Source organism: Geospiza fortis, unplaced genomic scaffold (assembly GCF_000277835.1).
Source record: "Geospiza fortis unplaced genomic scaffold, GeoFor_1.0 scaffold173, whole genome shotgun sequence".
In the NCBI taxonomy this organism is placed as follows: Eukaryota; Metazoa; Chordata; class Aves; order Passeriformes; family Thraupidae; genus Geospiza; species Geospiza fortis.
Window position 1 is genome coordinate 3,829,220 of NW_005054334.1, and position 24,147 is coordinate 3,853,366.

Consider the following 24,147-nt stretch of genomic DNA (forward strand, 5'->3'; position numbering starts at 1 on the left):
CGTCAGAGCTTACACTCTCTCTCTCGTTTTATTTTTCTCTTTCTATTTTGAAGGATATGGGAAAAGCTGGGCACTGTCTCCTGGAAGCAGCAAACATAAGCCCACAACAGCAACAGATGCAGAACCTGATGCCCTACCTGGGAGCACTGTGGCAAATATTGCTTTCTGTCTGACTGCTCCCCTCCCTTGCTGCATGCCCAGGGATGAGCGTGGACAACATGCAGCCATGGCTAATTTGGGCATGCAGTGGACCCAGCTCCAAGGGTTTTGTGCACTGTGCAGATGAGCTGGAGGATGGAATGGGCTGTGCAGCCATTCCTGTGGCCACAGCAACAGGATTCCCTGTGTTTGCCTCCCATGTGCCATGCAGGGGAGCAGGATCTGCAGCAAGGGCTGGGGCTGGCTCAGCCTGGCAGGAGGCACGATGGTGCCTGTGAGACTTGGCTAGAAGATGCCTTTAAATCCAGTGTAGGTTGCTGCCTGGTGGGCTCAGCCCACAGCCACCTGCAAACCTGCAGAGGGGAGGGCTGCATCTCACTGAGCTGTCTCTGCTTTGATATGACTCCCCCTTTCCTGCTTTTCCCCTCTCCCCTGGTCCACCTTCTTAAGCAGCTACAGTGAATTACATACTTTCCTTACTAACTCACCAGCCAGTGCTGCTGGCTCAGGTAGTGACAGGAACAATGTGGACTTTTCTGTTCCTCTCAAAAATCACAGAAAGAACAGAGGGGAACTCTTGGAAATGCTCTGGATGCAATGGTAGGAGCAGCTTGTGCCGTGCTCACGTCTGGTGTGATCTACCCCCAGGTCACTTCCAAGAAAGCCCATCTGTGTCAGGACCGATGACAAAACTCTCTGAAAGTGCACTGGGGGTGGCAGATGGAGCCCTGTAAGCTACAGGACAAGGAGACCATCTTCAGTCCCTTCCCTTGTGGATGGTGGAGAGGAGGGCCGTGCTCAGGGAGGCTTGGAATTGCTGCTCTGGAGGGGTGCCTGAGCTGTATGTACCAGGAGGCCCATGGAAATCCCCCCCAGAATGCATGGATGGGGGGGTGGGCTGTGGGGATGAGGGGGCTCTGCTCTGGAGCATGGGCTGCCCTGGGCTTGCTCTTTTCACCAGCTCCAAATCTGTGATGTGTTGAATGACACAGCTCCATTTCCCCACCCAGCCCCTTTCTCTCTCCCTTCCTTCCAGGTTTGTAGCATGTTTTTATCCATTTGGAGGGTTTGTCTGAGTGAGAGTTCAAATGTCTCTTTCTGCCTGTGCTGTGGATGTGCTGGAAGGCAAACAGATATGATCCTAGGATGAAGACATGAGAGATGACCCACAGGTTGTCCTGAGTGTGTGTTTATGTGCCTCTGTCCTGCTGTGCCCCTCTGCATGTACTCTTCACCTCCCTTTAACATTTTGTTTCTTTTGCCTCTCCTTACTGCCCTGTTTCTCCACCCTGCCTCACCGTCTCTCTCCTGCCCTCCTCATTCTCCTTTTCTCATTTGATATTCATGCTTGAATAAATTTAATCGCATTTTTCCCTGTTCCCCCTGAAGGGGCTTGTTGGTGAATTACAGGCATCTGAAATCATATAATGCTCAGATTCATCATTTCTGGGACAGAATTGAAGCCCTTCTGTTTCTTGGGAAGGAATAATAGATGATTTTTATGAGGAGAGGGAATGGTGAGTGTCTTGTAGCTGGTGAGGAAGAAGCCAAGGAGATTAACCTTGGCAGCACAGAGTGGCCCTGCTAGCAGAGGGGTAGAAGGTCAGCCAGCCCCTCCTCTGCAGGCGCGGGGAAGGCACATGTGGGTGGGTGTGTGTGAGTGGGATGTGGGCGCCTGTGAGCGCTGCATGGTCACTGTGTGGTGTGAGAGGGGCCCTTAGGGAGGAGGGAACCTCTGAGGGCACCGCCCAGAATTGGTTAAGGAAGGAGCAGCCTGACACCTGAGTAGTTGGAGAGATTCTCTAGAGATCTGTTTGGGCACCTGCCTCAGCCAGCTTTTGGGACACTTACAGAGTTCTGGTATCACCCCAAACTCTTCTGTGGGTCTGTGGTTGTGCCCAGCACCACATCCCCATCATACTGAGAAGCTGAGGTTGGTATGTCCCAAAATCCTTCACTTTCAAGGGCTTGCTGTTGTGGATGGCTCCCTGCTCCTGGTGGGAGCCTTCCAGCTCATGCAGGACAATGACCTCAGAGTAAGCACAACCATCTTTGGGGCCAAAGGTGACCAGAGATAGTGTCTTGCACAGCTCCCATGCAAACAGGCTCTGACCCTGGGCAGGGAGAGGTCTGACTACCACAGAAAATTACTATCCTGGAATAAAATCTCTTTCCAGCTTGTGGAAGATGCGTGGGTACCATGGAACTGCAGGCCTGGTCAGAAGCTGTGAAAAAAGACAGGCTGGACTTGTCTGGGGAAGAGCTGCTTTTCATGGAAGCTGTTCATCGGGTAACATTCGATGCTACCAACGCTCCTGTTGTTTGTAAGACTGCTCTCTTTTCTTTTTTAGCACTTCTGGAGCAGCCTGAGAATCCTCTAAGGGATGAGTTTACCTTTCAGGAGAGGTAACAAGATTAAACACTTTAAAAAACACAAAAGTGTTGTGTTAAAAGCGGACAGCAACCATTGTCTTTGTCCCAAAGTCTTTTAGGGGCCTCATGAGAGACAGTGATGGTGCCAACCATGTTGCTGAAGCTCCAAGGAGCCTGGCTTATGTGATGTAAGTGGCTAGAAGCTCCTTGACTTCTGCCTCAAGTCCCTGGCATAGCAAACCCAAGCCACATGGAGATAAATTGCAGAGAAGAGGAGATTTACAGGATGGTTTTCACCCTAGGTGGTGAACATGTGTGAGTTTCCTTAAGGTAAAGCCAGAGTGGTCCTGACTTTACCAGAAGGTGGGCTTGCTCCATTGCCTTCCTGCGGAGAGTTAACATCCAAGGGTTCTGTTTCTCAGTATGATCAAAGTGCTTGGTTTCCCAGCCATTTGTAGTTTAGATGTGTCAATTACCTTGACCCAGCTATTCTAGCCATGCACTGCAAAGTCTGTGACAGCTGGAGTGGACATTGTCTTGGTGAGGAAGGTTTGGAGAGGCTTTGTGGAACACTGCAAGGAAGCAGAAGAACTTCTGGGCTGCATTGTTGTGTCATGCCCTAGCTGGCAGCTGGGCATTTTTTTTAGCTTCTTATTTACAATATATGCCCATAGTAGAAACAAAAATATCTCCATGTCTTGTAACATGTGGAATTTTATTGGCCAGAATTTTACTGGCCTGAACCCATGAAAAGCCTTGAGGAGTGTGATGGCTTCCTGTAGTTTCTCTTTCCCAGGGTGGACTTGGGATTCCTGCTAGGAAAACTGAAGGTTGATGCTTCAAGAATGAGGGGCCTGTGCTCACGAGGGGTAGGGCTCAGCCACAGAATGGGACCAGTGGGGGCAGATGGCTGTGCTGGGCCTCCATTGGATGAGGCTGGGGAGGCTGTACTCTGTTCCAGCCACTGGAAGGTGGGATTCCTGCGCGTTATCCATCCCCCTCATTTCCCCTGGCTTCACAAAGTGCCATGGGAAACTAATTTGCAGAGAGTTGTTCCCACCCCCTGAGTTCCAGTAACAGATCTGCCAGTAGGATGGGGCGGAGAGGAGGGATTGGTTTTGAGGAAGGACTTTTGGGGGGAGGGTTGTTTGTTTTTTTAACTCTTCCCAAGTGATAATTCTCTAACCTGCTTGATCTGTGGAGGGACACATGCTTAAAAGTTCAAGGAAAGGCAAGCATGGTGAAGGCAGTGTCCACCCAAAAAGGAAGGATGAGTGGGCTGAAGGAAGGGGCAAACCAGCTGTCCTGAGACCCCATTGTGGATGCAGGTGTGTGATGCTGTGCAAGGAGATTTCTGCCTTTCCTCCTGTGTTGTAAGAATTCCTGCATTCTGTGCCTCTAATTGTAGGTTCCCCTAAAGACATTTGGTGTCACTGTAAGGACGGTGTTTCTCTCTCTCTGCCTGTACAGTTATTCTCTCTCTCTCTGTGCAGTTCGCTCCATTGGTGAACGTACCATGAGGCAGAGAGAGAGCGAGACAGACAGAAACCACAAACCAGCCTTTCCTCCTCACTTCCCCACCATGGAATAGCTTACCTTGCCCCCACCCACACCTCCATCACCTCTCAGCGTCCTGCAATTATTTTGACCCTCTCTCTGGTCTTTTTGGAAGGAAGCTTCTGTCACTTCTTAACACCACTCGCCTGGAAAAACACACAGAGGCAAAACCCCCCCAAGCCCTCCTGTGAAGGAAGAGGTCCTTTTTTTTAACCTCTTTTTGCTTGCTCTGACTCTAGAGCTTCAGACTCCAGCCTGAGCAGCCACAATTTCTTACCATGTATTCTCCTTTTAAACCATCTCCTTCCTGCACACGCTCAGTCCTCGCAGGCACGGATCTAACAGAACTCCCCGCTCCTCGCCGGCAGGTTCTTTGCTCCCCATCACTCAGCTGATCCTGATCTTTTTTCTCCTGTTCTCCCCACCCCGGGCACCGAGGTGTGCGTGTCTGCGTGTGAGTGTGCCTGTGTGCAAGGGGGGGAGGTGGGGGGGTCCTTTTTTTATCTTGGTGGGGGAATTTTTTCAAAGCATCTTCATTATTATTTTATTTTGCTTCTCTGACTTGGAGACTTCTCCCTCGGAGATTTCTTTTCCATGCAAAGGTAGGTGAGACGCATGCACACCTGCTAACCTTGTGTCTGTCTCGTTTTGCTGTCCTTTTAATAGAAAACTTGTGCCCACCCATGTACCTGCATCATTCCTGTTCTCTTTCATACCTGTTTCCTCTCTGGCAGAAGTAAAAGCTGAGGGTAGACATGTCTGTAATGGGAATAATTCTGTCTTTCCAGAGAGGAAAGTTCTTTCTGTGTGCATGTCCGGTGGTACGTGTATGTCCGAGTGCAGCGCCCATGTATGTGAAACTGCCTCTGTTTACCCAACAAGTAGCAATAATTGATTTTGGTCTGTGTTTTGGGCAGTGGTGGTGGTGGAAAGGGAACAACTGTGTGTCCAGTAGTTCATGTCCACGAGCAATTGCAGCAGGGAATGTGTATCTCACAGATAATCAGCAGCTCTTTACATGTTACTGTAAATGATACAAGGAGTGTGAATATTTCAGGAATTTCAAATTTAGCCCTGGTTAGTTTGTTCTGTTATGATGGGGAAGGATGGTGGGAAAGAGGGAGGGTTACAAAATCTCCTCCCTGGAGAGGTAACTGCCTGAGACTTGTAAATACGTAACTTTTCCTAAAACCTTCTCACTGTTTAGGGTCTTCTTGGGTTTGGGATATTGTTTTGTTTTGTTTTTTCCAAAACAAGAGTTTGGTCTTGGATTCAGGTTTCCTAAATTGTCTTTTCTTGTTTTGTTTATGCTTGTTATTGCATTTCAATTGCATGTGCAACATCCTGAAAAGGGACGTGGAATAGGATGTACTTTAATTGAGCAAAATGCATCATCTTCTGTACATCACTGGAAGCTGTTGGCTGGAGTCAGGGGGTGGAGTGGGGTGGAAACAGAAGAATTAGAAAAGAAGAGAAACAGAAATAATGCTAGACCTTGTTGACTGGCAATTATCAGGCATATTTTCTGCCAGTACTGGTTTTCATAACCCTCTTGATGGTTACCTTTTGCTTCTTGGTAACAGCAGCTGTGTGAAAAGTACCAGTGGCTTGAAAAAAATAAAAGGCCAGAGAGAAAAAAACCCCTAAATATATATATAATTTCCCTGAAAATTATTGCAGAGGACAATGGTAAAACAATGTTTTACCATTGTTTCTAAAGCAGAACTTGTTGTGCATTTTCTCTCTGCTAATAGGAGGTGTTTATCTCATTGATCTGGGGGTTGCTGCTGGTTCTGTGTCCCTGTCACTTGGAGGACTGCTATGTAAATTGTCAGTTGTTTCCGTGTGCTATTGCAGAGCTCCTGATCTTCGATTTGGGCTGGTGACTGAGGAGTTATTATCTCAAAGAAGGAAGGGGTCTGCTGACCCTCATCTTGCTTACCCCTCAGTGTTTTAACTCTGACACGTAAGCTTCTCTATCAGTGGAAAGCAATCCTCAAGCACATTCTTTTCTCAACACCCTAGCTGCAAAGAAACTTTTAATTGAGAGCACTGCAAAGAGAATCCAAGAGCCCCATTTTTGCCCCTCTTCCACTTTATATTTTTAAGGACACCTTCTGAGCAGCTCTCCCCTGGCCAGCACTGCCCCATCCCTGCGGTCTGGGCAGGCACGCAGCCTCAGGCAGGAGGCAGCTGCCTGCAGGGGACTGAAAGCAGTTATTCCTCTCTCCATTAAATAACAAAATAGTTTCATGGCATGGCCACTGGATATGAGCTCCCTCAGAAGGGCTGCAGTGCATGCCTGTCAGTGAAGGTCTGGTGCCACGATCCTCTCCCAAGCAGGCAGGGATGGAGTCTGGGCATGGCACTGGGGTGCTGCCCACTGCCAGGGTGCTTGCTCCAGGCGGGCTGGGCAAGGGGGCAGTGCCTGCTTGGCAAAGCCTGGGCCCTGACTGCAGCAGGAAGGTGGGGAAAAGCAGCTTCCCTGCAGATCTCACTGGAAAGCTGTGTCTAAACACTGGCCACCTCCATGCACCAGAAGATGCACACGTGGCTTGCCAGGAGATCTGGTAGTGAATATCTCAGAGGAGAGTCAGGGGGACAAAGAAGCAGCTTTGATCTGCCACATCTAAGGGGTTTGCCTTGTGAAGCCTGGATCAATCTGACAGTGCCTATTATAAAGGGGGTTATGCCAACCTGTTTCATGTTTTATCTTTCAAAATCTCCCCTTGTTGCTGCCTTGGGAGTGTTTTCAGGCTGTGGATGTGGCTGATGCAGGGCCAGGGCATCCACAGCCATCAAAGGAGTGAGGGGAAGCATCATTTGAGGGGGATGCTGTCTCACAAGGAGCTCAGTGCTTGCCTGTGGTTGTTTCTGGGTGGGCACAGTGGCCTTGGCTGGGGTATGAGGAGACCAGCTGGGCTTTCTGGGGTCTACCTACAATGCTGGGTGAGCTTTCCTGTGTCCTCACTCTTGTCCCCACCAAGAGCAGCACCTTCCTTGATGGTGCAGTCCTGAGCACCCTCAAGGTGCCAATAATGCACCTGTGCCCCAGGCTGCAGTTCTGGCATCTCCTCTAGTCCTGGGCTTGCTTGCTTCCTTCCAGCAACCCACGTCCCACCTGGCTGCATCTCTGCTGCCTGATCCGCTTTTGGAGAACCCATGTGTCCGTGCCCAGTGTGACATGGTGCCAGCCTACAGCCCTGTTTAGAGCCCTGCCCTGCCCCATGACAGCAAGGCACACCAGGAGGATGTCCCACACCCGGGTGGCTTATGCTGAGCCCTGGCCACCTCTGATTTTGGGAAAAGCCTGCAATTCCAGGCTGTGCTGCAAAGAAGCCACATGCTTGGTCAGCTTTTTTCCCCTAATGAAAAAAAAAAAAGTTGAAACTAATTTTTATTCATTTTTCTCAAAGAGAACAAGTGTCTACAGCTGGAAACTCATGAAAAGCACACACAGTGTTAGGAATCTTTAAAAGAATGGGGCACTGATTTAAAATAAGTTTAATCTTTTATTAAATTGAAGTCCCAGTCCTGCACACTCAAGCAAGCAGGTGAATTCCTGTAGTTGCCAAGAGCATTACAAGAACCTCTGAGTCCATGGACAGGTTCAGAAATCAAGTGGTACAGGTGCATCTGCAAGATCATGTAGTACCATTTCTTAGTTATACTAAAAAAATTATTAGATGGGATAATGTAGAGCTGATTTGAAGGGTGTCCAAGATCTGTAAAACCTCAAACTGCTCCTAGAAAGTAGAATTTTCTTGTCAGTTATGCAGAGGTACATTGCTGTTTATAATGATCTAGTATAGGCAGCTTATTGGTTTATTCATCTGTGTCTGAAGTGCATATATTGAAGCTCCTAGAAATCACATAGTGGTTTGAAAAATATCTTATACTGATAGAAAATTTATTTAAGTCCTCTAATCATAACTCAAATTGCATAAATCAACCCAGTAACTTTGTAATAAACTCTCTCTCCCGGAGCTTGTCAGGCCTCGGTGTTTGAAGCACCGCAGTGTGCCCTGAAGAGCAATCAGCCCAGTGTATCAGGGACTAATTGCAATGAGGAGATGTCAGAAAATGCCTCCTCTCTTGCCTTGAACTGGAGGTGTGTGCTGCTGTGGTGGCACAGGAGGGGGGTGGTTTCTGGGCCAAGCCAACCTCAGTCAGCAGGGGCTTTGCAGATTTATCCCAGTCCTTGCAGCCTGTGGGCTCCTGGTGTGGATTCCTGCTTGTTGGGGTTTTCTGCAGTACCTTGTGCTTCTCAGCACCTGCAGAATGCAGTGCAGAAGCTCCATCTCTGTGTGATCAAGGCAGGATTGGAAGGGTGCCTTCAAAAGCAAAGGTTGTTAGCCTCTTATCAAATGTGTGTGTGTATTAAAAAAAAAAACCAGTACCAAGGGTACTGCTGGTCTCTGCTTCTGACATGACCATCATCTGCAGCATGAGCTACACATCCTGCTCCATTGTGCCTTCATGTGAAGCTCCATGGGGGCATCCCTGGAGGGCAAGCAAAGGGCAAATCCTTATGAAATGACTGGATTTGGGGCTATGGCCGTGGGGTTGAACAGGGTGGAGAGGAGCTGCTGACCTGTGCTGTTGGTAGCTGGGGAAGTGACAAATGCCAGGGATTTTGCTGCTGTGATATGGCTGCTGGAAGTGCTTGTCTGGTATGATCATTGGGATGGGGGGCAGAGGGTGGGGAAGGTTTATGTTTCCTTTCTCTGCGGTGTCAGTTTGGCCATGGCTACAAAAACGCTGCTGTATGGAGCGCACAGGTGGGGTTAGTGCTGTTAAACCTTGCTCAGGTGCTGCCTTAGTGTGTCTGTCTGGCAGGCTCAATTAAGTTGCTTTCCAGGACAGAGGTTAGGAATGGATTTTCCTGCAGGTCAGACTGTCAGGAGTGGTTGGGATCCTGTTTCTGCTGCTGCATGTGTGTGTGTTTGCCAGTGTGTGCATGTGTGCAGTGTGCCCAGCACTATCTTGCATCTCACCTCTGAGAGGGGACTTTTGGCAGTGTTGATGCCCTCAATGGCTTGGCATCCTTGGGCATTTTTCCCCCTTATGTTGCCTTTAAAACCACTCTGAGTTTGGCAGAGGGGATGGATGGAGGTTGGGGGCAGAGAAACTCCTTATGGACTCTTTCAGACTGGGTTTTCTGGCAAGGCTGCAAGGATTTGGCTTGGATATAGGGTTCCCTTTCAGGTCTGTGGTCAGATATGCTCGCACTGGTGTCTTTGCTGCTTTTCAGGGGTCACTATTCAAGCAACTGTCCCAGCTTTGCTTTTTTCCCCCCTGGTGACAGCTGGGAGAGAAGGGGACTCTTAAGCTTATGTAAATGAGCAGCAGTGTCAGCAATCAAGTCATGTGGGATGCAGGGGAACCATCACAAGGTCCTGTCCATCTATTGACCTGAGACTGAACACTCTGTAGGCCTTTGCAGAAGAGTTAGTAACATTGCCTCTTCCCTGCTTCTAGAAGATTCCCATCTTCAGAGCTACATTCCTTTCCCATATCCTCTCTCCTTTCTGGAGGCAGAGCCTGGGGGATCATCACACTCCACATAGCTTTAGCTCCCTTCCTGTTTTTGTTTTTGCCAAGAGTTAGTTTGCTCCAAATGCGTAGCTGTGTTTATGCAGATTATCTCCTTTGGAGGGATTGAGGGGGAGCAGTAATTTTTAGGGAGGAGAGAGGTTGTAGATGTAACCCTTGATGCTCCCCGAAGCTCTTCATATCGTGTTCTCTTTAGATGTGCTGCTTACTGTCTCCACCTCCCCATTTCCATTTTCACCCCAGGGAATCTCCTCTCCAGATGTGAGTGGTGCTAGTGAGTTGGGACAAAGTCTGGAGGTGATGAGGATGCTTGTGCAGAAGTGGGAAGCTGCATTCAGTGCTGTGACAGGGACCAGGGAGTCTCCTGGGGTCTCCCCACTCCTTGTATGCTGCTGTTTTCCTGCTCACTCCAGCAGGTCCTGAGGGGACACTGGGCTGGGCTGGGCACTGGGATGGAGACAGGGCAGAGAGGTTGATACAGGAAGGATGGTGTGAAACAGCGGAGCTTCTCACTGCTGGCTCAGCCGGTGTGGGAGCAGCCCCAGGATGCCCTTTTCCATGCACTTCAGAGGTGCAGCGCTGCCAGCTGCAGCCTGGGGCACCTGTCCTGGCGGTGGGCAGGAGCTGCAGCTCTGCTCTCCCGGCGTGGGCTTCTCTTGGAGGCACAGCTGAGGTATTTGCACGTTCTGTCTTTCCTGCTAGCACTTCAGGATCTGGGTCCTGAAGGGCTAAGAGTGTGAGGATGGCCTCAAAGCCATCGTTGCTGGTAGCCTATGACACCACTGTCTTCCTCTTCATCTTCCTCATCTGACCATCTTAATTGCCATGTTCATCGTTGACCTGAAGGAGAGTGTAAACAGCACATTAATGACTTCCTTGGGTGATGATAAACCAGGTTTTTGCCTGCCTGTGGAGATGCAGTAAAATAACACAAAGGGATCTAGTAAGGCCAGAAAGATGAGTGGGAAATAACTTACTGAGACTAACCTTAGGAAGAATGCAAGCTGATGCATCTGGAGGCAATGAAAAATGTGAAATATGGGCTCTGGTGAGGGGCAAGGAAGGGACGGCTCAGGCCACAAGATATCACAGTAGATGGCACATCAGACATGGACTCGCAGTGTGACAGGGCCAGCAAGAGCCAAGGGGCTGGCAGCCCGGCCCTGTGGCCAGCCCGAGAGCCAGGCTGCGGGCAGGCGACACTCGGCACATCGGTCCCGGCACAGCGCTGCGGTCAGGGGACACTGGGGACATCGGTCCCGGCACAGCGCTGCAGCGGCTGCAGCGACATCCGCACGGAGCCACGGCGGGGCTCAGGAGATTGATTCACGAGCGAGGATTAAGTGCTAAAGGTGTGCGTCTTGGCTAAGCGGTGGCTTTAAGTGAGAGGACGCGACAGGAATTGTCTCACGTGAAAGGTGTCCGTGTGCACGAGGAGAAGGAGGAGGCATCGCTGGCAGCTGTGCAGAACAAAGCCGTGCACCGGCAGAGCGGGGCGGGTTTGAAAGGGAAAACACTGACTCTGGGGCAGAGTCTCCACATGGAGATGGATCTGTTGCAGTAAGGAGTCATCCCCAGAAGGAGATTTTTAGAGTCTGTTTACTTGGAACACCAAAAATGGAGATGCTTTATTGAAAACAAGTATGCATATCCTCTGGGAAGCAGTGGGATAAGGTTAGGGTCCTCAGCAGCACTCACCTCTGGGTCTCAGACACTCCACATAGTTAAGGTCAGGTAAAGATTTTCCAGTGGGAAACTTCTTTCTCCTCTGTTTGCCTATACCCAAAGTGATCATATTACCCCTACGCCTTTTCTTCTCTCATTGTTTACTTTTCCCCCCTCCATCTCTCCAGCAAAATTTTACTGATCTCCATAACATCTCCTTTGTCTTGGCCAAAGGCTCCTTAGCAATGTAAGCAGATCTCCACTTTGCTGTGCCAGGGACCAAAGGTATGGACAGGAGGGGGCTGTCCCAGCCACAGGACCGGGAAGGCATACATTGGACATTGACTATGATGATGAGGGTGGGAGTGTCCAGGAGATCAGGGCTTGATCTTCCTACAGCTGCAGAATGCTGCCTGCAGTACAGGCTGAAGACAGGGCATTGTTGAGACTTCAGGACAGGCAGTTTGCTTATTTTGCCCTGTGCTGGCTGGACTGCTCCTTCCCCTGCTCAGTGGGATGCAGGAACTTCTTCTGCTCCCGGTCCTTAACGGGAGGAGGGATGCAAAATGACCAGGGTGAGGCTGTCAAGCACTCAAGCAAATCTAGTAGAGGGTAATAGCGTGTGTGGAAGAAGGCACAGCAATCCATCAGCATGCAGCTGCAAAGGCAACAGGTCACAGGCATTTGACCAGGGCAGGGAGCCTGGGAGACCTTGGCTCTGGTGCAGGCCATGGGTGTTGTGCTTCAGGGGCCTGTGGGAGCACCAGCATGTCCAAGCAATGGATTTGGGCACCGTTTGGAACACTCCATGCTGGCTTTCTGCCACGTCCCATTGCAGATGGAGGTGCTGAGATGATGGAGATGTGAGAGCCCCTGTTTCAAATTAAGTGCAAAGAAAAGTGACCCTGTTCCTTCCTGGCACTCGTACCGCCCCCCACACACACAGGCAGATGAGAGCAGGCAGAGAAACACGCCAGTGCCAGCTGAACACACACACACAGGGAGCTGGGTACCACTAATTACATTGTACCACGACAAACGCTCCAAATGTGAAACCTGCATGACTAACACATCCCTGCAGCCAGACACAGGCATCAAAGGTAACGCTTGCCACTTCCAGCAGCAAACAAAGACGGGCTCATGGCCGTGCTCAGCAGAGCCCCGGGAGGCTCCCGCAGCTCCGGCTGGGGTCACCCACACGCCTTCCCAAATATGCCACACACTCAGGGACCTCCTTAAATAAGTCTGGGCCTGTGCACAGCTGGCTGCAAAAGCTGTGCCCCAGATGCTTGTCAGCTTTTGGATGGATGTTTGGAGATGATAAATAAATATGTGTGCCTCAGGTGCTGCTCCAGCTGATGGGACCATCTTGATCTCCCCTGCAACATCAGCTGGAGGTTGTCATTTTTGTCCCTCTTCTGCAAGGGTGTTAGCAGGACAGAGTGGCTGCTGTGCTTCCTGCTGCTTCCAAGTAATGGGTGACTGATGGTGATGGATGGTTTGGAAAGGACTTGTGTGCCCTCAGAATGGGAGGTGCTGTGTTTACATTTAAAGGAAATGCAGTCTGCACTTTCATTTTTGATGTGGACCCCAGTGTTGTCTGTGTGAGCAGTGCACAGACAGGAAGGAACAGCTCTGAGGCAGTGTGGGCTGGCAAGGGATACAGGGTTAGGGATGATGGTGGGGAAGGTGAGCTCTGAGGATGGTCCCACGTGAGAGTGGAGTTGTATCCCACTGGGCTCTGGGTGGATTCCCTCCAGCACTGGGACAGCTGTGGGGACCTCTGTCTGGTATTTCCCTCTCCTGGCTGGCTGCAGAAGGCCCTTTCACTGTCAAGCTGCAATAGTTCAGAAAGGGCTGCATGAGCCTTGTAGGAGTCCTGTCAGCCGCTCTGCCGAGGGGGCAGAGAGGAGCTGGGAGGCTGCTTTGGCTGGGGCGTGGTGCCTGCAGGACACCTTGGGCTAGCTCACTCATGGCAGGTCATGGCACTGACAGCCCTGGGATGCCAGCTGCAGCCCTAAAGGGGGAGTGTGTCTGAGCAGAGACTTCTGCAGTGCATGCCAGGAGGTGACATCGGCCTTTTGGACAGACACCCCTAACCTGTAGCACTTCTCCTGCATTGTGATTTTTTCTCCTTTGATTCCTAACCAATTTCCACTTCTCATTAAGTCCATGACTTCTCTTGCTGCTTTAGAGCATCCTTCTCCCTTCCTGCTCAGTAGTCTGGCAGGACCAGGTGCTTCTGGGGAAGGGTTGAGCCAGAGGCTGTCAGCGTCTCTTGTGCTTGCCAAGGCAAGGAGCTCCCTGCCAGCACACGTGTCCAGGGCAGGTGTGAGTGCAGGATGCAGCACCAGTGGGTGCTCAGCTCAGGATGCTGGTGGCTTTAAATGGTCCTTGGGCACAGACAGTGCAGACTCAAGACCTGGCTCCACAGAAGGGTTTGGCACAGGCTGTGCAGGGAGAGAAGCAGGAGGAGCTGCCAGCCCACAAATAACTTCCCTTCCCCTGGGAGGGAAGTGCAGCTGGTGTAGCATCACTCCTCCAGTGGTATGTGACTTCTGCAGCGGAATGTTTTCGTGTATTTGGGGGACATTTGGCCAGATAAGTCCAGGCTGGGGAGGATTTGATTCTTTTGTGGTGGGTCTGGCCTGCTGTACTCACTGGGGTTAGGCTTGCACTTGCACAAAGGGGAGGTTAGAGGCATCCCAAAGACAAATTCTGGAGATTTATAATTCTCTTGAGTCTTACTATAACTGCCTTTTATCTGGGTAGGAACCCTCTCCATTGATGCACATTTCTCTGTGTATGCAGATAAATGCATTTGCCAAACTCATTCCTCATTTTGATTTAAACAGGGCTCCCCTGGGTTGAAATACTGTAGCAGGCTGACTCCAACCAAGTTACAGAGCAATCCTACAGCAAGGGAAGGCCGCAGATTGCAAGCCCAGAGAAAATAGTATTGCATGAGTTGCAGCCTGAGAAACAATAGGGGAAATAGCTGATTCCAACCTCCACAACTGAAATGGTAGCAGAGACAACCCTGGACCTATCTCTGGCAGAAAAACCACTCTACTCTTCTTTGAAGTTGAGATGGGAGGACTGACTGTGTGAAGAGCTCGGAAGTGCCCCACTGCTTGATTTTCCCCTCCCTCTCTTTTGACACAGAATATTAATCCTGCTTAATGTAGGAAATACATCGTGATCACAGCCTTGGGAGGCAGAGCAGGATTTAATCTCAGGAAGGTAACGGGTATTACTCACATCTCCAGTGGGGCAGCTGTCATTCAAGGACTGCATTTAGCTTTAGGGCTTCCAAAGGGATTCACCTGGCCCTGTGTCCATATGAGCCCTAATGAGTCAGTCTGAGCTACACAAATTAGAGTGATGAACTGTCTGTGATAAGCACACTATCCAGTTTGTGCATGTGTGCTTCACATGGGCAGAGCAGCATCCCTGAGTCCCAGCTGCATCCAGCAGTGGTGAGATGGAGAAGAGGCCCTGGATGCTTGCTGAAGGGAAAGCAGGGAAATGCTGATGAGGTTGTTGCTCCTATTCCTTCTCTCAGTTGTACTGGTAATTATGAAGCTTTGTACGCTGCAGTTTGGAACTGTCATGCCCTCATCAGTGTGCATGCTCTGAGCACCATAATAAGTAATTCCTCCTGGCTGTCTCTGCTAATCTTTCTCCTCTGTGCTGTAATGGGAGGGAAGTTGGGCTCAGCCACAGCATGTTAATAGACTGCAAGGGAGCCAGCTCAGAGCAGGCAATGGGGAGCTGGTGGGAATAGGGAATGAAAAAAGTGGTACAAGCAGTTGCATGGGTGCCCAGAGTCAAAAATCTGCTGAAAGTTTTTTTGAAAACAGTAGTGATACATAGTGAGAAGGATCACTGTAAATTTTTTTCACAGGGCTTAAAAAATTATGAACAGCCTCCCAAAGCCAGTCAGGAGACATGGTATCTGTTCTTTCCAATAGCTGCAGGCCTTTGGGATAATGAATTCCAAGAGTCTCTCTGCTATCCCCTCAGGGACACTGTGTCTGCTTTCTAAACCCCTGCACTTGCTGCTCTTTATTCTGACAAATACCAAGCCTCGAAGAACAAGCAAAGCTTTGGATCAAAGTGTCTGTTGGAAGCAGGAGGCTGAGAAAACAGGATAGGTAGGCAGAGGTTTCAGGGTCTCATCTGGGAACGGTGGGGCACTGCAACATGAGGTGGAGTGGTTGGCAAGCCTGACAGATGAGTGGTGTGGAGAGCATTGGAGATCACAGATCCAGCAGTGTGAGCATCAAAAGGGCCACGGGCTGAAATGTCAAGGGTGCATTGCTGAGGCAGAGCAGTGCAGTGTGAACAGAGCTGCTCATGGGCTTCGTGATCCTCAAGTGAAGAGAGCTGAGACAAGTGCCAAGGAGGATAACCTGTGGCCGGTATGTGAGGAGATGAGGTCTGGACAGACACATCCTTTCCTGCTGCTCATCATCCCTTTCTGCACTGGAGCGTGTCTGAGGGCTCTTGTGTGGCTTTTAAATCTGTACTTGCAGCATGGGCGCTCCAGGCGGCTGAACATGCCAGCAAGGTGAAGGGAAGAAAACCAGCAGTCATTGGCCAAGCTCTTTCCTGAGAGTGTCCATGTAACACCCCTCCAAAGCCAAGCCTTGGAGTTTATTTAATTCCCCTCAGTTTGAGGAGCCACTTCCACTCTGATATTGAATGCACAGCACCCAGGCAGCAAAATGATATTTTTTAGCAAAAGTTTGGTGCTCTGTAGTGCACAGGAGTGTTGTAGTTCAACCCTGGGTGGCAGCTAAGCCACAGAAAGCTACTTGCTCACTGCCCTCCAGCTGGAATGGGAGGAGAATCAAAGAGTAAAAGGGAGAAAAAGGCAAAAAAGTGAGATAAAGGCAGTTTGATGGGTAACACAAAAGTTGTGCACTCAAGTAAAGCAAAAAAAGGAATTTATTCACCTCTTCTCATGGGCAGGCAGATGTTCAGCCATCTCCAGGAAAGCAGGGCTCCATCATACATAACACTGACTTGGGAATACAAATTCTATCACTCCAAATGTCCCCCTTTCTTCCTTCTTCCCCCAGCTTTATGTGCTGAGAATGACATCATAGGATATGGAATATCTCTTGGTTAGTTGGGGTCAGCTGTCCTGGCTGTGAACCCTCCCAGCTCCTTGTGCACCCCCAGCCAACTCACTGGGGTGATGTGGGACACAGAAAATGCCTTGGTGCTGTGTGAGCCCTGCTCAGCAGGGACTAAATCATTGGTATCATCAACCCTGTTTTCAGTACAAATCCAAACCACAGCCCTACTCCAGCTGCTGTGAAGAAAATTAACCCTTCCCCAGCCAAAACCAGCACAGGCTGCCAGTGAGCTTGAGACCTGCTCTTCTCATGCCCACCCATGCTCTCTGACCATTCTGTTCAGGGAAATAACTTTTGCAGCTCGTGTTCGTGGTGTTTCCACTGCTCCAGCATAGGAGAGCTCAACAAGCTCAAGTAAAAGGTGCTTAATGTATAATCCTGCTTGTGTCACAGCTCACTGCTTGAATGAGTGACTGCTGTGTATGGGTTTGACATGCATTTCTCAGTGGCAGTCTGATGCAGCCTGTGTGATGCTGTGACACAGGGCCAGCCCACAGTGCCCTTGGATGGAAGAGCTGGGACAGCAAAGCTGCACCTGGAGCTGGCAGGGCTCTGTTAGGGACTGCCAGGGCAGGATGGCTCTGTTGTGTCAGGATGGGCCTGTGCTGTTCAAAACATTGTGCTGTGTTCTGGTGCTCAGGCTGCTTCCAGAAGAGCTGAGATGTCTGGGATGGTGCAGCCCTCTGACAGGGTGTCTCAGGGGCTGCAGGGATGCTTTAAATGGTGATGGAGGGGAGCAGCCAGAGGAGTCTTGGTGGACAGGTGGCTGGTAGAAAAGAGCTTAAAACTGCTTCAGCACCAAGTGGCTTATCAGAGCCATCAGTCCTGCAGCTCTCCCCTGCTCTGGATTTGCTAGGAGAGCCCAGATGTGCTGTGCTTTTGCTGCTGATTCCCTGTGGGATATAATTTCTCTTTCTCGCTTCCCCTGCAGGGGTTCTCGCTTGTGGCTGGCATGGCAGAGTACGTCCCCCAGGCTCCCTCCACCTGGCCTGCAGGCCCGCAGCCCCCTCACACTTCTGCCAGCTGCCCCCTGGAGCCTGTGGATCTGGGCATCTCGGAGCAGCAAACACCACCGGAGCAGCCACCCTCCTCCCTGGAGCTGGGTGAGGATGAAGAAGCCGCATCCCCTCCAGATCCTGACGTCCCGTACCCAGACTTGGCCCCTGTTGTCTTCTTCTGCTTGAAGCAGACCACCAGCCCACGGAGCTGGTGCATCAAAATGGTGTGCAACCCATATCCTTTCTGAGCTGCTCCTTCTCCCTCCCTGCCTCTGGCTCCCTCCTGCCCCGTCCTCCCCTCATCCTGCCCTCCTGGGGTGCCTTGCAGGTAAGGAATAACTTTTATTACATTTTTAACAACCTTCTTTGTTCATTGCTTGTGTTTAAACAGAACCTTTGCTGTTTTAGTGCATGATTAAAAGACATTGATTATGAAAGAAGGGACTTCAGAAAGAGCTGCTGATAGTCCCAGGCACAGGGACTGGGAGTAGGGAGAGTGGAGGTGTGAGGAGAGCCTGTACACTAGAAAGCCTGTACTTCCCCTTCCCAGCCCCCTTTTTTCCTGGGAGAGAGTAGGATTTGCCAGCCCAGAAGCCTTTCAGACTGCCATGAGCAGTGGAGGTGTCTGAAAACAGAGGCTTCACTGAGAGCTCACCTTGCCTTACTGAGGGAACCACCACTCCTTCTGCACCCTGGGAAATCCAGGTTCCTTGCCTTTCCATGTAGTACATGTCACTGTCCTGCCAGTGCCTTGCTGGGATCTCTGGCCAGGAGTGAACAGGAGAGTGTGTGTTCCACACAGCCTGGGAGACATCTGTGGGACACAGGCATGTCCTCCCCTCCGTGGTCAGCAGTCACACACAGGTGTTGTCACTCATGCTCAGTGCCTCGATGGCGGGAGCGTCCCTGCAGCCCAGCCGTGCCACTGGCACCCACCTGCAGCCCAGCAGTGCCACTGACATCCACCTGCAGCCCAGCAGTGCCACTGGCACCCACCTGCACAGCTCATCACCAGGAGTCTGCCAGTGTGCTCTGTGGCTCCAGTGGTATAAAAGGCAGGTAGAGAAGTGCTGTTGTTCCTTGAACTGTGGGATCATGGATGGTGTGGAGGAAATGGAGAAGAAGAAGAGTCACCAGAGAGGTTGGTCTGAGGTTTTATGTGGATTATTTTCTAGCTGGAGATCTCAACTTGCAGCACTTTCTACAGGGAAGTTTCTTAGTTCCTAGTTAGGTGGGTATTAGCTATGAGGATGCCTGCTCTGGTTTTGATGTATACATTAAATCTGAATGTCTGGGCATACAGTGAAGACTAGCAAAATGTTTCTAAGAGTATTTTCAGCTTTAAGAGCCTAACCCCGGGCAAGGACTTGAAGTAGTGTCAGCAGTAACAGCTGACCTTAAATGGATGAGATTTGTTTTAATTTCAAGTGTAGGTAAAGGTTTGTGTTTGAGCTCTGAGCTCTTGTCTTAAAGTTCAAAAGCCACTGAAGAGAGGTTGCAGTCTCAAACACAGGTTATGGCTGAGAACACATTGGAGATTTAGATATTTTGCTTTCTTTTCCACTGGCTGCTCTATAAAATTTTAAAACTTTGTATTGAATTATGCATTGCTTTTCTATGACAGTGTGCCTGTGCTAGTTATTATGTCCTAGGAATCTTGTCCCAGCATGTGGTAGAGCAGGACTCAGAGAAAAGCCCAAGACATTTGTGTCACGATAAAAGGCTGGATTTGGGAAGTGAAAGAAGAGGGACAGCGTGGGTTTGGACTGAAGGCTTGCTTTTGGATGAGGGAAGGAGGTTGTGGAAGGAGACAAAAGCCTGTCCTTATTGCTGGCTAAAGAGTCACTCAGTAATCCCTCAAATTTGGTATATTGCAAGGAGTTTGCTTCAAGTTGTTGGAATTATTATCCAAGAAATTGGGCTGGTTTAGTTTTCAAGTGTTATTTTGGCCTAATCTGCAGACAAATGTGTTCTTTGACTTAGAAAATGACTTTTTCTTATTAGAAACTAGACAAAGGAGGAAAAAGCCTCATCCAATCACCTGTTGATGACCTTACATATGGCCACCAGGGAGTGAAGAGCAGCCCCTCTTGGAAGGGTTATGTCAAACTTGAGGTTTCAGCTCAGCTGTGTGATGTTGGGAGATTACATGACTAGTGGAGAGGTGAGGATTCAGCCCCTCCTCTGATTTGCTTTCAACCCCTTGTACTTCTCTTTTTAAAAGGCTGATGAAATAAATTATTACCTTTTTTTTTTCCTCAAATGAGGGGTTGCTTCTGCACCCTGAAGGCTTTTCACATGTAATCATATGCTCTTGGCATCACAATTTTTTTAACAGCATCATAGACAGGATGCATTTACATGGCCTGGTGGCAGATGCCTGGCTGGGAATCAGACCCTTCATAAGAGATACTTCTATGAAAATCAAACCATATCTTCTAGGAATTTCTATGCTTGCCTGCTTTTCATCCTTGTTACACTGAGCTATTGGGTCTCCAATGTGCTTAAGCTAAGCAGGGACAGGAGGAGTCACTGTCATAGGTCAACACCTGGCATTTTGTGAAGATTCAGCAAAAAGATGGGGTATATTAATTAAATGCCTATTAATCTTCTTGTAGAATTTTTCCTGGATTAGAGCTTCACGATTGCTGTTGTGGAAGTACTGTCAGTGAGATTTAAAAAGGAAACTCTGATAGTTAAGGGCCATGTAACAATTTTTTTAAGCACGAGGTCATTAACCACCAAATTTCAATTTAGGTAATTGCCTTCTAACTACTTAAATCCCCCTCTCCTGGAGATTATTTTTCCTTTTGTGAGCAGTCCTGCAATTTTGTTATGTGCTATTAAACAGCTGCCATATTGCTTTGCTGCAGTGCAGTAATAGGAGAAAGAACCACTTATTTCTTTGCTTTAAAATTGCTTGTGGAAGCATGTTAGTGTAGAGATGCGTGATGCTGTCGTTGCAAAAGTTGCAGATCCCAACTCCCTTTTAAGAAGAGGACTATGATCCCTGTGAAAGTCCATGTGTTTGTCCCCAAAGGGAGTATTTGCTGTGTTTTTGCTGTTGTAGTGTGTGGTGAAAAGGAGCCTGATGCTTTTGAGTTTGGTGATTTGGATGTTTTTGGGATGGCTTTACCTATAGCTCAAATGAATGCATGAATAAATTCAGTTTATTGGGAAGCAGGGTTTTTAAAATTTATTCCTAATATACCTTATTAGAGACAGATAAGCGCTGTTTCAGCTGAGTGCGCAATGCAACTCAACACTCACCTGGAGCCTGGCTTGTCCCCTGATTAGAAAGGAATTGTTGTGATGCAGCAATGAGCAACCAGCCAGCTGGTTTGTTTGTGTTAATTTGTGCTTTGGTAACAGAAGGCTGGACTACTTGGAGTTGTAGATCATGGAGCTGTTGCAGCTACAATGTTAATACAGTCCTTGTTTGAGATATGGCTATGAGAATGGCTGGAAGATTTTTTTTTTTCTTTTATAAAACCTAAACTCTATCATGTAGGATTTGAAGTCAAGCTTGGATGGGGAATAGGATGAAAAGCATAAAAAATGTTTCTAAGTCAACTGCATAGCATTTATCTTATGAATTTCTAGAATGTTTGGGACTAAATAGGGTGCCATGTGGCATACCCATTACAAATGGATTCTCATGAGAGGCTCTGCAGTTCACTGCTCTATCATTTTCTTGCTTTTTATGTACCAACCTCTTGGTGAAGCTGTTGGCCCTTTGGGCTTCTGTTTTGCTCTCAAGCAGTGAAGTGTTGCATTTCCAGCTGATTTCAGTGGTGTAGGAGCAGCAGGTCAGATCCCAGATGAGCCAAAGCTTATGTGCACACTTAATTTTTATTACTGGGAGCTGTGTTTTACACAGTACTGAGCAGGGTGACTTCTTACAGCTGTGGCATGACTGTGTGTACTGAGGAGCTGCCTTGTAGCTCATTAGCTTTAAAATCCACTGAAAGGGGCTTTGCCATTGTATGCTGCCAAAATCCCACCTTGCTTCTGGAGATGCCTTTCACTGGTGGCATTGTCAGCTTGGACTGTGTGCTCCGTGCACAAGGAAACAGGACTGGCCTTGAGCATTTTGGTTGGAATCAAAGGAAACCTCAGCTTTTATTCCCCACAGGGATAATTTATGTATGAGTCAGTGCAGTATTGAATGGCTGGTGATGGCAATAGTGGTGTTCCACACTGGCACTGCCCCCTGAGAGCCAAGTGCAAAATGAAATTTTGGAGAAGAAAAAATGTGCGAGTGGATTGGTACTTTTCTTGGTGGCAGTGGCAGGAAGTGCCACAGTGCATGGGGACTGTGGGCTGCCAGAATCACTGCTTTTGGGTGCTCTGTGGTTAAGGGGGCAACGACCCCATTGCTCATTAAGCTTTGGGTGAATGTGTTATATATGTAAAATATGCCTATGTCAGATACCAGTTTGGGCAATTAGTTTATGTCCAGTGAAGATTATGTGCACGTTCTGTTGTATGTTGTGCTTGTTTCTGCCTGAAATTTGTACACTGTCAAACCCTGGACACAGTATTCATAATGACTGGCTGTAGTTATATAATAAACATGCATAATCTGCAAATTTATTGCAAATCTTGTAGTAGTTGATGACTGTCTTAAGGCCTGAGTTCCTGTAATCATTTGAATTTTACTTTTCTTTTTCACATGTGTTTGTATATATAAATAAAAATAATGATTTTCTGCATCTCTAAGTAGAGAGAAGCTTGGAAATGTGACCAGAAAGTGTAATAATACATCAAAAATTGAGTGGCTTATGAATTTTAAGCAGCATTGATCATTCTTGAGAACCTGGGGATCATGGCTTTCTGCTCTTGGGGTCATTGGTATCAGCTTTTAGGTGCACATTTGAAAAACAGTAAAATTTATATGTTGTTCATGTGTCTCCATTTTAAGGGCAGCTCTCCTGCCTCTCTCTTAAAAAGCCTCTCTCAGAAGACACACGAAGAGTCTGGCATTTACTTGAGGACTTTTGACAGCTTTGTATCATTCCAGGTAACCTGGCAGATGTTGCTGCTGTGGCCTCCTTCCAGCCCAGGAGATATGTCTGTACAGCCAAGCCCCACCAATTGCACGAGTTTTTCTTTTTCTCTAAGAGGTTATCTGACCCCTCTGCACTCCACAACATTCTGAGTCAACTTTGCAGCTGCTCCTGTTGCATGGGAAGCTGGGATGGCCAGAGCTGTGCAGTGGGTGTGCAGTGTTGGGGGCACTGGTGTTCCCATGGGCATGCGCCAGATGCTTTTCAAGCTTTGAGGGAGCAAGACTGCTTTAGGTTCTGCTGGGTTTTCTGCCACCCTGCCAGCCTCCCTGCTGGAATGGAGCTTGCTATTAGCAAATAAGGGTCATTTCTAATAAGTCAGTTGTCTGGTATCTTGATTAATATTAATATTTGAAGGCACTGAATGCAGTGGATCAATCTATCATCAAGTGCTCTCCTCCCCTTTTGTGTTAGCAGTGTGCCTTAAAGCAGACATGTCTTACCCTTGTGAGCTGACCCTTAATTTCCCTGTTAATTTTCCCCTTGGAAAGCTGATAGGCTTTACCCCATCTAACTCCACCTGTCTGAAAACCATCCAAGGTCTCTGTATGTATTTGACAGACTGCAGCAGGAAATTGAGTGTGCCTAGCTGAACCTCTCTCTTCAGAGGGAGAAGCAGATCTCTGGAAGTTCCTGTTCTTGCTTTAGCAAAGAAGAAGTTGCTGGATAGCAGGCTGTAGCATTTGCATTTAGGATTGCTATGCTGTTTGGTTTCCCAGATGCTCTAGAAGAAGGCAAAGACAGGGAGCGGGTTTAGTTTTGGAAATTGCACAGTCTGAACATCTTAATGTTTCCGTAATGAAATATTGGGTAATCTTCATTTTGTGAGAGAAGAAGAACCCCATCCACCTGGACTCTGGATTGGGGAAAAGTAATTCTCTGAATTCCAGCTTTTTCTTAGGATAGCTGATTGTGGTTGGTAGGCAGGTGGCAGGGGAAGCATGATAGAGCTCAGGGCCTTCACAAGTCGTTGGGAAGGAAGTTGTCTCCACAAAACTAGTGGCAAGGGAGGGCCATTAGTGCGGGTCATTTGATGTGCAAATTTACGAGGGAAGTTTAGAGGAACCATTTGCACAGTCAGATGTGGTGTAAATGGAATTTAAACTCGTGCATTGTCATTAGTAGCACACAAGGGATGGATATGTTTGAAGGGGATTTGCATGCTTGAGATCTGTAAGAAATTGGCTGGGTTGTGTGTATGTGAGATGTATGCAATTTCAGGCAAGTGGGCAGATGTAAAGGGATGAGGTCTAAATTTGGCTGGCTTGCAAGATGGCCCTGGGTATCTAAGCACAAATGTTGAAACAGGATAAATCCCTGCCTCCCATCCCTTTAGCTTAATCCCTGGAGGGTTTTTTTTTATAGTGAGAACTCAAAGACCATGGTTTGGAAATGAAGCAGGACAGCAGCACAAACAAAACCAGGGCTCTGATTGAAGATTTAATGTTCATAGGGTCTAACACAACTGGAAATAAAGCTGAAGATCCGTGGTGCGTCCTTACTGTCTTCATTCAAAGCTCTGAGCATTTTTGCTGTTATTGAAGGATGGACCCCTACTGTTGGAGGAAGGGCAATAACTGCAAAGCACAGAGGAGCCTTGCTTTAGGAGAGGGGTTTTTCTGC

The 24,147-nt window shown here is 48.6% G+C and overlaps 1 protein-coding gene across 1 annotated transcript in view; it reads left to right on the forward strand.

Annotated features, from left to right (window-relative positions):
- The first annotated feature begins 4,518 nt into the window (after positions 1 to 4,518).
- The window catches only part of CACNA1I (calcium voltage-gated channel subunit alpha1 I), a 164,764-nt gene continuing 145,135 nt past the window's right edge, over positions 4,519 to 24,147 (forward strand). The window contains exons 1-2 of the mRNA XM_031057759.1: positions 4,519 to 4,543; positions 17,389 to 17,690. Coding sequence (XP_030913619.1) covers positions 17,410 to 17,690 — 281 coding nt within the window. The 5' untranslated portion in view covers positions 4,519 to 4,543; positions 17,389 to 17,409. The remainder of the gene's footprint in view (positions 4,544 to 17,388; positions 17,691 to 24,147) is intronic.